General features: G+C 55.8%; 1 protein-coding gene across 1 annotated transcript; it reads left to right on the forward strand.

The window, feature by feature from the left end:
- The first annotated feature begins 194 nt into the window (after positions 1-194).
- Positions 195-12,714, forward strand: NT5DC4 (5'-nucleotidase domain containing 4). Its single transcript, XM_060026357.1, is given in 18 exon segments — positions 195-365; positions 3,892-3,979; positions 4,061-4,180; positions 4,262-4,358; positions 4,563-4,654; positions 4,765-4,822; positions 5,154-5,188; positions 5,191-5,234; positions 5,361-5,432; positions 5,682-5,762; positions 6,062-6,094; positions 6,848-6,976; positions 7,223-7,289; positions 7,411-7,581; positions 8,227-8,278; positions 8,643-8,703; positions 11,196-11,273; positions 12,658-12,714. Coding segments are annotated over 18 exon segments (1,506 nt in total).
- The last annotated feature ends 1,634 nt before the right edge of the window (positions 12,715-14,348 follow it).

The following is a 14,348-nucleotide window of genomic DNA, read 5'->3' on the forward strand; positions in this document are numbered from 1 at the left end:
CTGGAAGGGGCTCTGAAATGTACCAAGTCCCACAAGGGTGCCCGTGGCACAGGGGCCAGGCCAAGAGGGCCCTGTGACAGCCTGTGGTCCTCCCCAGCTGGACCTGCCGTCAGCTGAGGGGCACTGGGGTCTGGACAGGTGGCCACATCCTGGAACGGCACTACAGACTGGCCAGCTGAAGGTCCATTGGGGATATGGTCACCTCAGCACGCAGCAGTGTGGGGATGTGCTGGTTCCCCAGCTGTGCCAGTGCACGTCACATGAGGCCCCACCAAGAAGTGATGGGCAGCTACCAGCTCCTAGCTCCCAGCGTGCTGAGTATAACCCCCACGCTGTTCAGTCAAGCCCAGGAGAGGGCTGGGAGTGTACTTGGAGAGGTGGCCTGAGAAACCACTGATGTGACGGAGTGTATGTGAATGTCACTGGGTGACTTCCTTATCCTCAGGTGGAAGGGAATCTTGGGATAGACCCCCGAGTTCAGCTATGGGAAAAGCAGGATACATTTTTGCACACTCACCATGTTAACACCCAGTGGGAGGGCTGAGGAAATTTCTGGTGACTTCCCATAACCGGGTATTCCTCCTTCTGTTTCTGACCCAGAGAGGAACTATGCACCTTTAAAAAGGTCTCCCTGAGATGAGCAGAGAGCAGAGAATGGGTGAAAGGGACTCGGGAAATCCTGCTGATTTCTGAAGCTTGATTCTCCTCTGATACCCTTAATAAAGGCTACCATATATAGTCCATAGGTCTGTGCATCCAACTGTCCTTCCATCCATCCATCCATCCATCCATCTATCCACGAATCCATCCGTCCATCCACCGATCCATCCATCCATCCATCCATCCATCCATCCATCCATCCATCCATCCATCTATCCACTAATCCATCCATCCATCCAATGAGGTAATATACCTCCTGCAGCCTCCATACTCTTGCCTCACCATCCTAACAGTTGCTCGTCTGGAATTACCAAGGAAGGAACTATTTCACTGAAATACATTTTTTTCCCCCAGATAATTGTTATCCCTTCAAAAGTGCCTAACTTCATTAAGTTTGGCCATTTTGTAGAGAAAATTTTCGAAAATGTATCATAAACTGGCCTTCCTTTTTCAAAGAGGACATGCCACATCCTATAAGTCTTTCTGGATGATCAGGTCAAAACTCTGAATGGAAGTCGTTGTGCTTTGTTGCAAAACCAGCAATTGTGGACCCTTAGGGACTATTTCCAGCTCTACACTAAATGGTCCCAATTGCTCTGCTTTTTTTTTTTTTTTTTTTGCGGTACGCGGGTCTCTCAGTGTTGCGGCCTCTCCCGTTGCGGAGCACAGGCTCCGGACGCGCAGGCTCAGCGGCCATGGCTCACGGGCCCAGCCACTCCGCGGCATGTGGGATCCTCCCGGACCGGGGCACGAACCCGCGTCCCCTGCATCGGCAGGCGGACTCTCAACCACTGCGCCACCAGGGAAGCCCTGCTCTGCTTTTTGATACTCACTTTTGTACTTTTTTTTTTCTGATTCTGAGATTCTAGTCATCTGCCACTTCTTATAGCTCCTGGTATGCTTCTAGCAATTACTTCTTTAAATGGCCTTGGGCTGGGAAGATTGATAGCCAAGTGTGTTAGAATTGTGTGTAAAGCAAGAATCTTAAGTTCTTTCTTTCTTTATTAGTTTTATTATTTTTATTTTTTAAATTAATTAATTAATTTTATTTATGTTTTGGTCGCGTTGGGTCTTTGTTGCTGCGCACGGGCTTTCTCTCATTGCAGCGAGCAGGCGCTACTCTTCGTTGCGGTGCGCGGGCTTCGCGGTGCGCAGCCTTCTCATTGTGGTCGCTTCTCTTGTTGCGGAGCACGGGCTTTAGTAGTTGTGGCATGCGGCCTTAGTAGTTGTGGCGTGCGGGCTCTAGGGCGTGGGGGCTTCAGTAGTTGTGGCGCTCAGGCTTAGTTGCTCCATGGCATGTGGGATCTTTCCGGACCAGGGCTTGAACACGTGTCCTCTGCCTTGGCAGGCAGATTCTTAACCACTGTGCCACCAGGGAAGTCCCAGGACACCCTTATTTTATTTTTTTAAACATTCAAGTACAGGTTTTTGAGTGGACATTTTTTTTTATGGGTTTTTAAAATTGTTTTATTTGGGAAAAGTGCGTCTTACAAAAGGGCAGCTGCAAAATACAGAGACCTCTGCAACAATTACTTGGTTTTGCTTAACGTGAAAGAATGAGTGTTATCCAAGGAATCAAAGCAGTAGATGGACAAATCAGGGGCATCTCCAAGTTATTTTCAGGAAATAGAGCAACAAAACGCAAAGCTATAATTTCCTATCAAGAAATTCTTCTAACAATTTAACTTTAGCTTATCTCGTGGCTTACCACCCCTCCGTCCCCTTTTAGTGGAAAAGCATGACTGACTATTGCAAACCAATGACTCCACTACAGGAAACACCTTAGAACATAGTTTTGAATCACATCTGTCTAGCTGCAAAGCTCAGGGATGGAATGAGGCAAATACCCACAAAAACAAACACAAAAACCCGACAACAAAAGCCCCTCAAATGAGGACAAAGTTTTGTCAAAAAGTGCCTGGACTGGAAAGTCTAGGAGATCATAAAACATTAAATACAACTGGAACTGAGACCCAGTTTGTGTTAATACATGAGATAACCAGATAGTTTGAACTTCTATGGTTAGGCCCATTTGTTTACTTATATAGACAGAGCTAGCCCTGCTCTATTAACAGCTACCAATGTACCGTTGTGTCCTTTCAGATCCATTTTGAGTGGACATATTTTTTTTTCTTTCTTACGTATTTATTTATTTATTTGGCCGTGCCGGTCTTAGTTGCGGCACGCAGGATCCTCGTTGCCGCGTGTGGGATCTTCAACTGCGGCATGCAAGATCTTTAGATGCATCACGTGGGATCTAGTTCCCTGACCAGGGATCGAACCCAGGCCCGCTGCATTGGAAGCGCGGAGTGCTAGCCACTGGACCGCAAGGGAAGTCCCGACACTCTTATTTTTAAAGCACACGCGTCTTCCGCTTTTGTAAACGCCATGTTTGCTTCACTCTGTGTTCTCTGCTACATTCTAGGTGGTTGAGGTCTTTGGGGGCACAAGCCCTAGAAGTGGAGGTGGCATAATACGGATGAATTCTTCTTCCTTGATCATTACTATTTTCTCTCTTAGAGAAGAGAGGGGATGCCAGAGACTGTCCTGGCTTTCTTCTCCCTCAAAGGAGGAGATGGGGGCCCAGGGTGGCGCCCACGGGGTCAGTGGTGTCTGAAGTGTTTGAGGGAGACGGGAGCTGCTGGGCCTCACTGCTAGCAGGCAGGTGGCTGGGGAGGGGGCCGCTGTCTCCTCACTCCTGGCAGCGATGGCCTGTGTGGACGGGGGAGAGCCTGGGGGGCCCAGAGGGGAGACACAGGCCCTGGGGTAGGATTGGCACCGGCGGTGAGATGGGCATTTGGGATGGGGGTCGGGGGGATCTTACAAACACCCCATTTCCTGACATATCCCACACAACACAGCAGCTCATACACAGGGATGGTGACACTCAGAACACAGACCAGCCCCTGCACTCACAAGGGGACATCTTTCTGTAGGTGGGCAGTGACCCGTCAGAGGGAAACCTGACAGTGTACACTTGGCATGGAGGGAGGTGCTCTCCCCCCACGCACGCCGACGTGGGGACATGTGCTGCCCACCTGTGACAAACGCATCCTCTCTGAACTTGGACACAGTGACCCCGCTCAGGAAAGAGACAACGGCGCAACCTCGCGCACGGGGATGCCCCCAGCACACTCCCACGTTGAGACGGAGCCCTGCACACGCGCTCACACGCATGTGCCCAGACACACGCGAGGCCCTGGGTCTTGGAGTCTGGGGGGCTGATCTCAGTGTCCTTCCCCTTCCAGGATTTTTGTCAACCGCAGCCTGGAGCTGGGGAAGATTTGTTGCCTTGGCTTCGACATGGACTGCACTCTGGCTGGGAGGGGGAGGGGAGTGAGGGGAATTTGGGGCTGGGAGCAGGGGGCGGGCACCAACCGGCCTGGGTCTGCTTGGCCCACAGCCTACAAGTCCCCGGCCTATGAGACGCTGGCCTTCGAGTTGCTGCTGGAGCGCCTGGTGTGCGTCGGGTACCCACACGAGATCCTGCGCTGCACCTACGACCCTGCCTTCCCCACCAGGTGCGGGAGCCCGCGGGGCGGGAGGCTGGGCCCACTCACTGGCCCTGGTGCCTCATCCACAACCTCTGTGCCCTCTCCCGGGGGGCTGGTGTTTGACGCGCCCTGTGGAAACCTGCTGAAGGTGGACGCCCGCGGGAATGGGCTGCTGGGCACCCATGGCTTCTCCTTCCTCCCGGAGTAAGGAACGGGGTGCGGGGCGAGGATGCTGGAGGAAAGACAGTGGCGGGGGTGACTCGGGCACATCGCAGGGGCTCGGCAATGCCAGCTGGATAAGGAGGGAGAGAAGGATGGGTAGAGGCGGGAAAGAGTGGCGGGGCCTGTCCTGGCCTCTGGGAGGCGCTGGGGAGGGGCATCATGGCACCCAGCCCACCCCTTCCCTAGGGCCGAGATCTGGAGTTTCTACCCCAGTAAGTTCATTCAGAGGGATGAGCTGCAGCGGTCCCACACCCTCATCACGCTCTTCAACCTGCCTGGTGAGGGCTGATGGGGGTGGGGGGAGGTGATCCTTTGGTCCTGGCTCCGGCCTGGCGGGCTGCTGCCTGGATCCTCGGGCCGGCGACCGACCAGCCTCCCTCTGCCCTAGAAACCTGTCTCTACGTCTGCCTGGTGGGCTTCTTCTCTGGCTGCTCCCGCTACATCCAGTGAGTTCCATGCCCCTCCCCGCTGCGGCCCTGGGTGACCAGCAGGACACTGTGCAGCTTAGGGGCCAAGCCCGGAAATGGGGGCCCCGCCAGAGGGCAGAGGCTCCTCCTGAGGGGTTTGAGGGGCTCCAGGAGCTCAGAGGGAAGGCCTTGGATGTAGGGGCCCCCAACCTTGTAACTGATGCCCCCACGGGGTGACACCCGTGCCAGGAGGGTTGGGCCATGAGCCCAGTGTCGGGCCCACTGTGGATGGAGGGGTCCCCCTGGTAGGGGTCCAGGGTTGGTGGTCACATCAGGGCCCCTTATCAGCCTCGCTCTTGGCCTGACCCAGCTGTGACACCGGTGATCAGCATGGGAACCTCTTCATGTCTTCCAGGATGTGACGGATGCCGTGGATAACGTCCACCATTCGGTGAGTGGCCCAGGCCCCCAGACCCCATAAGGTTTCACTCCTCTTCCCGTGGAGGCTGGTGGTCTGGGCTCCCTCATCTTGGATGCAGGCATGTGTAGGCACGCGCGCGTGCACGCACGTTCACAGCTCTGCTCCCTCCCGCGGGGCTGTCTCAAGGAGAGGACCCCAGAGGACTTGGAGAAATACGTGGAGAAGGATGCGAGTGGCTATAGACCAGGGTCGTGACCAAGCCTGTCCCTTTGTCCCCCTCCTCCCCAGGGCACTGGGGCTGCTCCCCCTTCCCTGGCCTCCCCTCGAGATCTGGACAGAGCTGTGCACCCTGGCCTTGCGCCCCGCCCTCCTGCCTGGCCTGAGGCCCCCTGCCCATGGGGCTGAGACCTGGGAAGGGGCTCCCGGGGCAGCTTGGGGAGACCCCAGCCCTGGAGGCTGCCCTTCTCTCTGACCCAGGCGGGAATCCCCATCCTGCGGGGCAAGAGGAAGGAGGTAGGGAAGGTGTTCCTGGCTACCGGCAGCTACAACTACACCGACGTGCATGTGCCTGTGACGGGGGAGGCCCTCAGCCTCCGGGCCAGAGAACTGCTTCCTTCTTGGTCCTGGGGAAACTGAGGCACTGCAGGAAACAGCAGCCAAGACCCTGCTCCGCCCACTGCCTGGTTGGCATCTTGGGTTCCATTTCTTGGCCTTTTTAGATCTCAGTGGAAGAAGCAATTTTCCCACCATCTCGCTCCTGCGGTCCCCAGCGTGGCCTGTGGGGTGAGGGCAATGGCAGGTAGTGGCCCCTGGCCCATCTCAGCTGGGTGCCCTGACCCCTGCCCTGTCCCCGCCAGGCCATCCGGAGCTACCTGTTTGGCGCTGGTGAGGTGAGGGCCACGCGCCTGGCTGGGGGAGGCTGTGTCAAGGGCAGGCAGGGCCGGGCTGGGCCACCTTGCTGGGGCCCTTCCCATGGCCAGCCCCCCGCTGGACGAAGAGGCAAGTGTGTGTGTGGGTCGTTTCACGTGGGTGGGTCTGTTGGAACTTCCCCCGTGGGTGGGAGACCAGTGACCTCAGCCGGTCCACAGGAGGAGCCTGGAGGGGTGGGGAAGGCCACTCACGGCCTTGGAGAAGGCAGTGAAGAGGCCATCAGGTATTTGGGGAGGGGCTGGTTGGGGCGGAAGTGGGTGGGGAAGGGGGTGAGAAGAGGCTGTAGCAGGCCTGGGGGAGGGGGCATGACACACCCCGCGGGGACCCGGCAGGCAAGCCGGTGAGCGGGTCTGCAGCTCGGGGACTGTGCTCTTGTCCCGTGCCCCTGCGTCTCTGACTCTGCTGTGAGGGGCTCTGGAGGCTGACGCGGTGCACGCGACATCCAGCGCTGGCCTCCGCTGCTATAGCTTGTGAGCCTCCCATGCCAGCATGGCTGCGTGGCCAGACTGCCGGGGTCCTGCCCCCAGGACGTCTCAGTCCTGCTGAGGGCCAGGGCCAGGGCACGTGGGCGGGCATGAGATGCGAGGGCTGGCGAGCTTTCACCGGTCCAGAGCGTGGCGGAGCCTGGGCGGGCATCCGGCCGGGTATGGCGGGGCAGGGGCTGGCGGGGACCTGGCTGAGGACCTGTGAGCCGCGGCGGGTCAGATTCCCAGGCTGAGCACTTGTGTCTGCACCTGCCCACCCCCTGCAGGCCCTGGAGGTCCTACTTCGACCTGATCGTGGTGGACACGCAGAAGCCCTGCTTCTTTGCGGAGGGAACGGTGCTGAGACAGCTCAGGACGGTAATGCAGGGGCCGAGGCCCGTCCCCCATGACCCGTGGCCCACGCTGTGGGGAGGGAACCCGCCTCTCAGGCTTGATCTGCCCTTAGCAGCTGCTGCTCTGCTGTCTGTCTGTCCCTGGAAGCAAGGAAGCAGGGGACCCCTTCAGGGCCCTCTGCCGCCTCCTTCTTCCCACACCCCACGGTCACCCCTGCCAATCCCAGCCCCCTGCCCTCTCTGGCCAGGGCACCCCTTCTGCCTGCTCTAGGACATGGGTAAGCTCCGCGTGGGCACCAGCACGGGGCCCCATCAGCACTGTGCCGTCTACTCTGGAGGTACCGGCTCCCCGCCCCGTCCCTCCACAGGCGCCACCTCTCAGCTAGGAGCCCATGTCCCCAGGCTGCCCACCAGGACAGGAAGGGCTGTGAGTGGGCCTGTCCTCCCACGGTCGGGCAGGGTCGTCAGACGCAGTGTGCAAGCTGCTCGGGGTGCGGGGGAAGGACATCCTGGGCGTCGGGGACCACATCTTTGGGGACATCCTCAAGTCCAAGGAGCGGCAGGGCTGGCGGACTTGCCTGGTGGTTCCTGAGCTGTCCCGGGAGCTGGACATCTGGGCCTGAGAGGAGGGTGAGACGTGGGGGGCCAGCAGGGGGCACCATGGTCACATCTTCCCCTCTCTCCTGCGGGGGGCTTGGTAGTGACCGTGATAATACCGTCCTCTCTGTGGTTTGTGAGAGCAGATCTATTTTATACACGAGGAAACAAGAGACCCAGAGAGGTTAAGCGGCTTGCCCAAAGTCACACAGCCAGAAGGGCTAAAGTTGAGACTCAAATCCTGTCTCCTGATTCCAGAGTCCTGTGGTGTTTCTGTAGTCCGAGGTTTCCTTCCTCACTGAACCCACCCTCCTTACCCACCCTGAGGAATCTTAGTGAGTGGAAGGTCCACTCTCCCAGCCGGGAATGACTTGTATCCTCGGGGTCAGGAGTTGCTATGAACCCAAACAATCCGGGCTTGTCCTAAGGGCTGGGTTTGAGTCATTGCCTTGTGACCTTGGGCGGGTCACCTGACTCCCTGTCAGCTTCCTCAACCGTCCCTGCTCTGCCTTGGGCAGAGTCTCCCTCGATGTAAGGAAAGGGTGAAGGATGTTATACACACAGTAGGGGGAGCCTAGACCCCAGTGGCCTTTCCACCCTCACCTCAACTAGCTGAGCTAGGCCTGGGACAAAGGTGGGCAGGGTTGTCAAGCCCCCTGTCCCCTGTCCACTTTTCAGAGCGAATGGAGGAGCTGAAGAGGCTGGACATGCAACTGGCGGACCTGTACCAGTGAGAGCCCTGACCTGTGACCCCTGCCCGGGGAGGGGAGCAGGATGGAGGGTAATGGTCCATGTCCAGGCCTGGCAGCGGGATCCTCGCCAGAGTGGTCGGGAAATCACGATCTGTTTCAGGGTGGGCTTCCCTAGTAAACCGGACTTTGGGACCCCTCTGACCCCCTTGGGACACTCACACTGTGACCTCTAGGCCCTTGCTGCTGACCCACCAGCCTGGACTGAGGACGCTTACCATCTCACGGGCACACACCCAGCCCAGTACCCCCCACTGGTGTCCCCAACTCGATCTGGGGAGGTTGTGCCTGGAGCCTGGGGGGCCGTTCCTCTCTTCCTGGGTCATGTGGCCATTTTCGCACCAGGCACATGGATGGCAGCAGTTCCGGGCTGCCACTCATCAGCTCCACCAAGAGGGAGATTCGGGTAAGAGCGGGGTGCCGAGGGAGGAGGGGATGGGCCCAGGGGGCTGAAGGTAGGGCGTGTGCCTCCGGGCGGCCTGACTGGATCCGCTCCGTCCCAGACCCCAGAGACCAATTACGACTCCCCCAGTCGTCAGGAGCGCCACCTGGCCTTGTCAGCCAGCGCCCCCTGCTGGCCATATTACGAACGACAGCAGTGTGCTCTTAAAAGGGCCTGCAGGGTGATGGGTGGGGCTTAGCCAGTTCCTCAATCTCCACCGTTAACCTTGAGAAGTGCCGGCCTCCTGGGTTGGGTCCTCATGTGACCGACCACCCGGCTAGCGTCTGAGGTCAGCCAGACAAGGGGCCTGAGAAGACGGGATCTAGGGCCGGTGGAAAGGACACGTTCCCTTGTGGTATTACTTGACCAGTCACCAAAGCTGGGAGAGTCCCACAGGCCACATCAAGGGGAGTCAGGCCACTTGGCCTTCCCAGGCCCAGAGGGGACCAATAGTGAAGGATCTTTGCTGAGCCTCTTGTAGGGTATTTGATCCTCCCACAGCCCCGTGAGGTGGGCTGGGCAGGGATCGTCATCCTTATTTTACTCACGGGGAAACTGAGGCACACGTGCTGCTCAGTCACTCTGGGAGTAACGTCTGGACCAGTTTTCTAGACTCTAAAAGAAGGGCCTGTGATGCGGGGGGGCCTGTTGGGGGGGCCGGAGTGGGGACTGGGCGTGTGGGCCTCCTGCAAAGCCCTCTGAGGAGGCATCAGAAGGTAAGTGATGCTGAGAATTTACTGCAGGGTGGTCACTCTCCAGGGCCAGGCAGGAAACTAACTGTGAAGCGGGAAGTGGGGTCCGTGGCAAAGCGGCGAGCTGCCCCACTTCCCAAAGACCCCGGCTGGCCGGGCAACACGGCAGCCCCTTCCCCGTCGTGGGCTGCAGGGGTGGGGGGGAGGGGGTGGGGTGGGCGGGGATGGGATCTCTGCCAGCGAGTCTCCCAGGAGCTGGACCAGTGCTACAGCGCGATGGGCAGCCTGTTCCGCTGCGGCTTCTGCCAGACGCTCTTCTCCAACCATACGATGCGCTACGCCGACCTCTACACGGCTACCTGCCTCAACTTCCTGTACCACCTGCTCAGCTCTCTGTACCGGGTGGCTCCGGAGCTGGTGGGTCCCTGCAGAACCCCCCCCCCGGCATCCCTGACCCTCCGTCCCAGAAGGATCCACTGGTCCCCAGCCCTGCCAAGAGCTTTTGAGGTCACCAGACCCACGCTCCCCCCTCTAGGCACAAGCGGGTCAAACCCTTGCAGATAACTGTCCACACGGTTAAAAAAAAAAAAAAGGCTCTAGAGGGATTGTGGTTGTATAGATACGATGCCTCTGCTGGGAAGTTTTCCTCCTGCCCTCCTGCTTTAAACTGAGACCACATTATCTCCCTAGTACATATGATACTGGTTTGAAGGAGGAAGGCTATGGTCTCCCTACCCTCAGTACACAGTGATTGCAGAGGAAGTGGACCAAACAGCAGTCCATACAGTGAACGCTCCAGCTGGTTTTCCTCTGGAAGCCCTGGAGATGCTTCTGGGGCAAAAGCAGCGAAGTGGAGGCGGCGAAGACGCCACGGAGTTCATGGGGGCCGTGGGACTGACCAGTGCAGAGCTCCCCGGACGACACCCGTCCCTCTCCCAACAGGCGGTCATTATTTCCGTTGTAGATGGTGTGCCACCTGCACTCAAGGATCTGGACTTGAAACTAGTTCTCTGGGGCTCCCTGAGCCCTGCTTTTCTTGTCACTCTCAGCTCCCTTCCTGATATTCGAGAGGAGGAAAAACTATTTTGTGTCTGGGCTGGGTGTTTGTTTTTTTAAAATCGATCCTGCTGAATGCTTAACCCGGCAAAGTAGGTTTTCTTCTCATTTTACCACTGGTGAATTTTAAGTGCAGAGAACCTAAGTAACTTGCTGTCACACTGGTAGACAGACTGCAGAGTCAGCATTTGAACCCAGGGCTGCTGAACTCAGGGGACACGCTCTGCCCCCTGCATCACACTGCCACATGCTGGGGGAACTGAGCTCTCCCCATGCAGCTTCATCCCTTCTCTGGGCTTTTAGATGAGCAGGGCTGGAGATTTCCTGTTGCCAAAGCTGGGGGTCCGAGGCACAGTTAGAGTGCTGTTAGACATTGTTGCTAAAGTAGAGACCAGACAGGTGAAGAAAAAGGATCCGGAGCACCCAGGTGAAACAGTTAAAGAAACCTGACCTTTACCCCGCTGTGCTGCCTGGGATTTTTGAGGAAGTGAAGTCCGTCTGCCAGATCTTTCCTTCTCCAGCTGACCCTCCTGGGCTCCCTTTTCTGTGGCATCACTGGGCAGGAAGCTGGCAGCTGGGGGCAGAGGATGGAGCTGGCGGGGGGGGGGGGGGGGGGCGGGGGCGCGGTGTCTATGCATAACTGGGGACTCCGGGAAGGCCTCACCACTGACGGAGCTTCTCCACCTCTTGCTGCATTGGTCCCTACAGATGCCCCATGAGTCAGCAGCAGAGCCAGAATGGGCCAGTCTGGGTCCTGCCGCCCACCTCCTCTCCTGCAGCCAGAGGGTGAGTTGCTGGGAAGTGGGAGGAGCCACTTGGCTGGCCCAGGAGCTCAGAGACTTAGGGGCTACCCCAGGGCTAGAGCAGGGGTCCCAATGGAGCAGTATCAACCCAAGCAGGCATTTGGGAGATTTGCAGGAGCTCTTTTGCCTTCCAAGTGCAATCATTCCTGAGTATTTACATAGAAATACATATTATATTATACATTGCTTTTCATTTCTCCTATGTTATAGTTATGGTATTATATTGATTTTTAAGATTATAGAGACAATCATTATATTATCTATGAATTTCAATTCAGGATAGAAGAATTGAAAATATTTGTTTTACATATTTTTTTAATTGAAATAGTTGATTTACAATGTTGTGTTAGAAAATATTTGGATTTAAAATGAGGCATTGGGGCTTCCCTGGTGGCGCAGTGGTTCAGAGTTCGCCTGCCGATGCAGGGGACACGGGTTCGTGCTCTGGTCCGGGAGGATCCCACATGCCGTGGACCGGCTGGGCCCGTGAGCCATGGCCGCTGAGCCTGCGCGTCTGGAGCCTGTGCTCCGCAACGGGAGGGGCCACAACAGTGAGAGGCCCGCGTACCGGGAAAAAAAAAAAAAATGAGGCATTGGGTCCGAGGGGGCCCAGAACCACTGGCTGTCAGCCCAAACTCACAGGTTCTGCTCAGCGGGGTCAGCTGACTGCACTGGGGCCCTGCACCTCTTCACACCAGTTCTGGCTCATTTCTCTGACAGCTCCGTCTCTGCCCTGGGAGAGGTTGCAGAGCACAGGCTCTCGCTGGCCAGGCTTCCTCTCCAGGCAGCTTTTATGGACACAATGGGTAGGGGCTTCTGCTTTGACCCCTCTGCTCCTTTGTGCTGCCTGACTGCCCTTTGAGTGCAAACTCCAGTTTTCCTGAGGGGCAGGCTCAGCTCCTAGCCTGGTTCTGCAGCCCCAAGCCCTGCAGGAGGGTTCCTGTTTCTACCCTGGCGTTCCTGGGCCTTGATTTTCAAAATGCCTGTCTCGTCGGTTCCCTTTAGATTGGTGGCTTCGGGCTCAGTGAGCATTCTTCCCACCGGTTTTTTTACCAAGCACCTCCAGCATGCCCGACAAGGTAGAAACGGAATTGTAAGCCACTTTACTCCTGCCCAGGAGAAGCTCAAAATTCAAGCACATCAATACTTTAATCAGTGCTTTGCAACTATTTTTCCCTCCCAGACCACCAGAGGGCTGGACCCACTCCCATCTGCAACTGCGTGTTCTCTGGGGATGTGTTGGTTTCTCTACCCCCTCATCTCCATCCCAGCCCAGGCTAGGGCATTTTGACACATTTTCTACCCCTGGTTGAGAGTCACTGTGTGAACCTGGGAAGGCTCCATGACCAGCTTTCTTTGTTTCTTAGAAGGCTGAGGGCAAAGAGAGAGGCAAGGACCAGGAGGGCTGCACGGAGGCAGACTGAACCCAGGACACAGGCTGGCATCACGGTCGTCTTCCACTTGAAATATTCTTCAGATAACGGGAAAAATATGGAAGAGAGAAAAAGCAACCATATTGAAGTCTCCTAAATATAACAGGTTTGGAGCCCAAGAGCACTTCTTTTAGGTAGGAGGAAGGTGTCTTGCTCTCATCCTGGAAGGCAACCCTCCCTGGCCTCTGGGCCATTTGTGTGTAACAAGTGGAATTATTTTGCCCAGTTCCCCTGAGTGTATCATTTCACATCCCATTTTATTTCTATCCATTTCTTTTTAAAAATAGTATTTCCGGGACTTCCCTGGCGGTCCAGTGGTTAAGACTCTGCACTTCCAATGCAGGGGGTGTGGGTTCGATCCCTGGTCGGGGAGCTGTGATCCCACATGCCTTGCGGCCAAAAAACCAAAACATAAAATAGTAGCAATAGTGTAACAAATTCAATAAAGACTTAAAAAAAAATGGTCCACATCAAAAAATAAATAAAAATAATATTTCTGTGCACTTTTGATTCCGTCACTAGTAACAACAATACCTAATCGGCTATAGATGACCTCATTAATGTTCTTTCCAGGTCACTATGAAAGACAGCGAGATGCCCAGACATCTTTGAACTTGATGTATACATGCATTAAAAACTGTAAGTCCTACTCATGATTTAAAAACTTGATTCTTTATTTTAGTCGGAGCTCCTCCGTGGTGTTAAGCCCTGGCCTTTCTTGTTCTGTCATTAATTTGAGTTCACTTTTCGTGTTAGTGTATCGTCTGGCATTAATATTGGAGGCTCAGAAGGAATATATTTACATGTTTGAAATGACAAAACAAACTCTTGAAGAAATTGGTCTGTGGCACAGTTCACTAGTTTTATTTTCTGTGGATAAACAAGGGAAACATTTGGAATATCTGAGGATAAATAAGGGACAACAGGCTGCGTGCTCAGAGAGTTCACAGTCATTTTTTAAAATCTGTTTATTTCAGAAGTTTCCAGGCCTTTCACTCTTCTTCCTGGGTTGACTTTTGGGCCTCAGAGTCCCGCAGGGGTAGGTTCTCCAGGCAAGAACCGGGTATCCCTGGCCTTTTGTCTTTAAACACTAGATTTTTATTCAAGAGGTAGACGATAGTATTTTACCGGGAAAACTGCTCAGACCCTAGGGTCCATGCTTTTCTGGAAAGGTGCTGAAATACAGTAGTATTACAAAAAGTATTTTGTAATGCTACAAAACTGAACCCTTAGAATTCCCTCCCAGGGTGGAGAGAATGCAGAAGGGCCTGGGGGTAATCGGCCTGGCAGCAGACCCCTAAGGGGTGTGAGGAAGAGAGTGAGGGAGAGGGAGAGGGGAAGGGGGGAAGGGACAGGGAGGGGAGAGAGACCTGCAAAAAGGAAGAGGTGGCCAAAGGGCCCTTCCCGTGTTTTTCCTTCTGCCTGAAGCACCCCCATCTCTGCCCCCCACCTCACATCTCCGGGGGCCTCCCCACCTCCCTGACTGGATCAGTTCCTTCTTTTAGTCCCTCCCCCAGGGACCTCTTTCTCAGAATCATCACACTTTTTTTTTTTTTTTTTCCCCCCGGTACGCGGGCCTCTCACTGCTGTGGCCCCTCCCCTTGCAGAGCACAGGCTCCGGACGC

Source organism: Delphinus delphis, chromosome 12 (assembly GCF_949987515.2).
Source record: "Delphinus delphis chromosome 12, mDelDel1.2, whole genome shotgun sequence".
Lineage (NCBI taxonomy): Eukaryota > Metazoa > Chordata > Mammalia > Artiodactyla > Delphinidae > Delphinus > Delphinus delphis.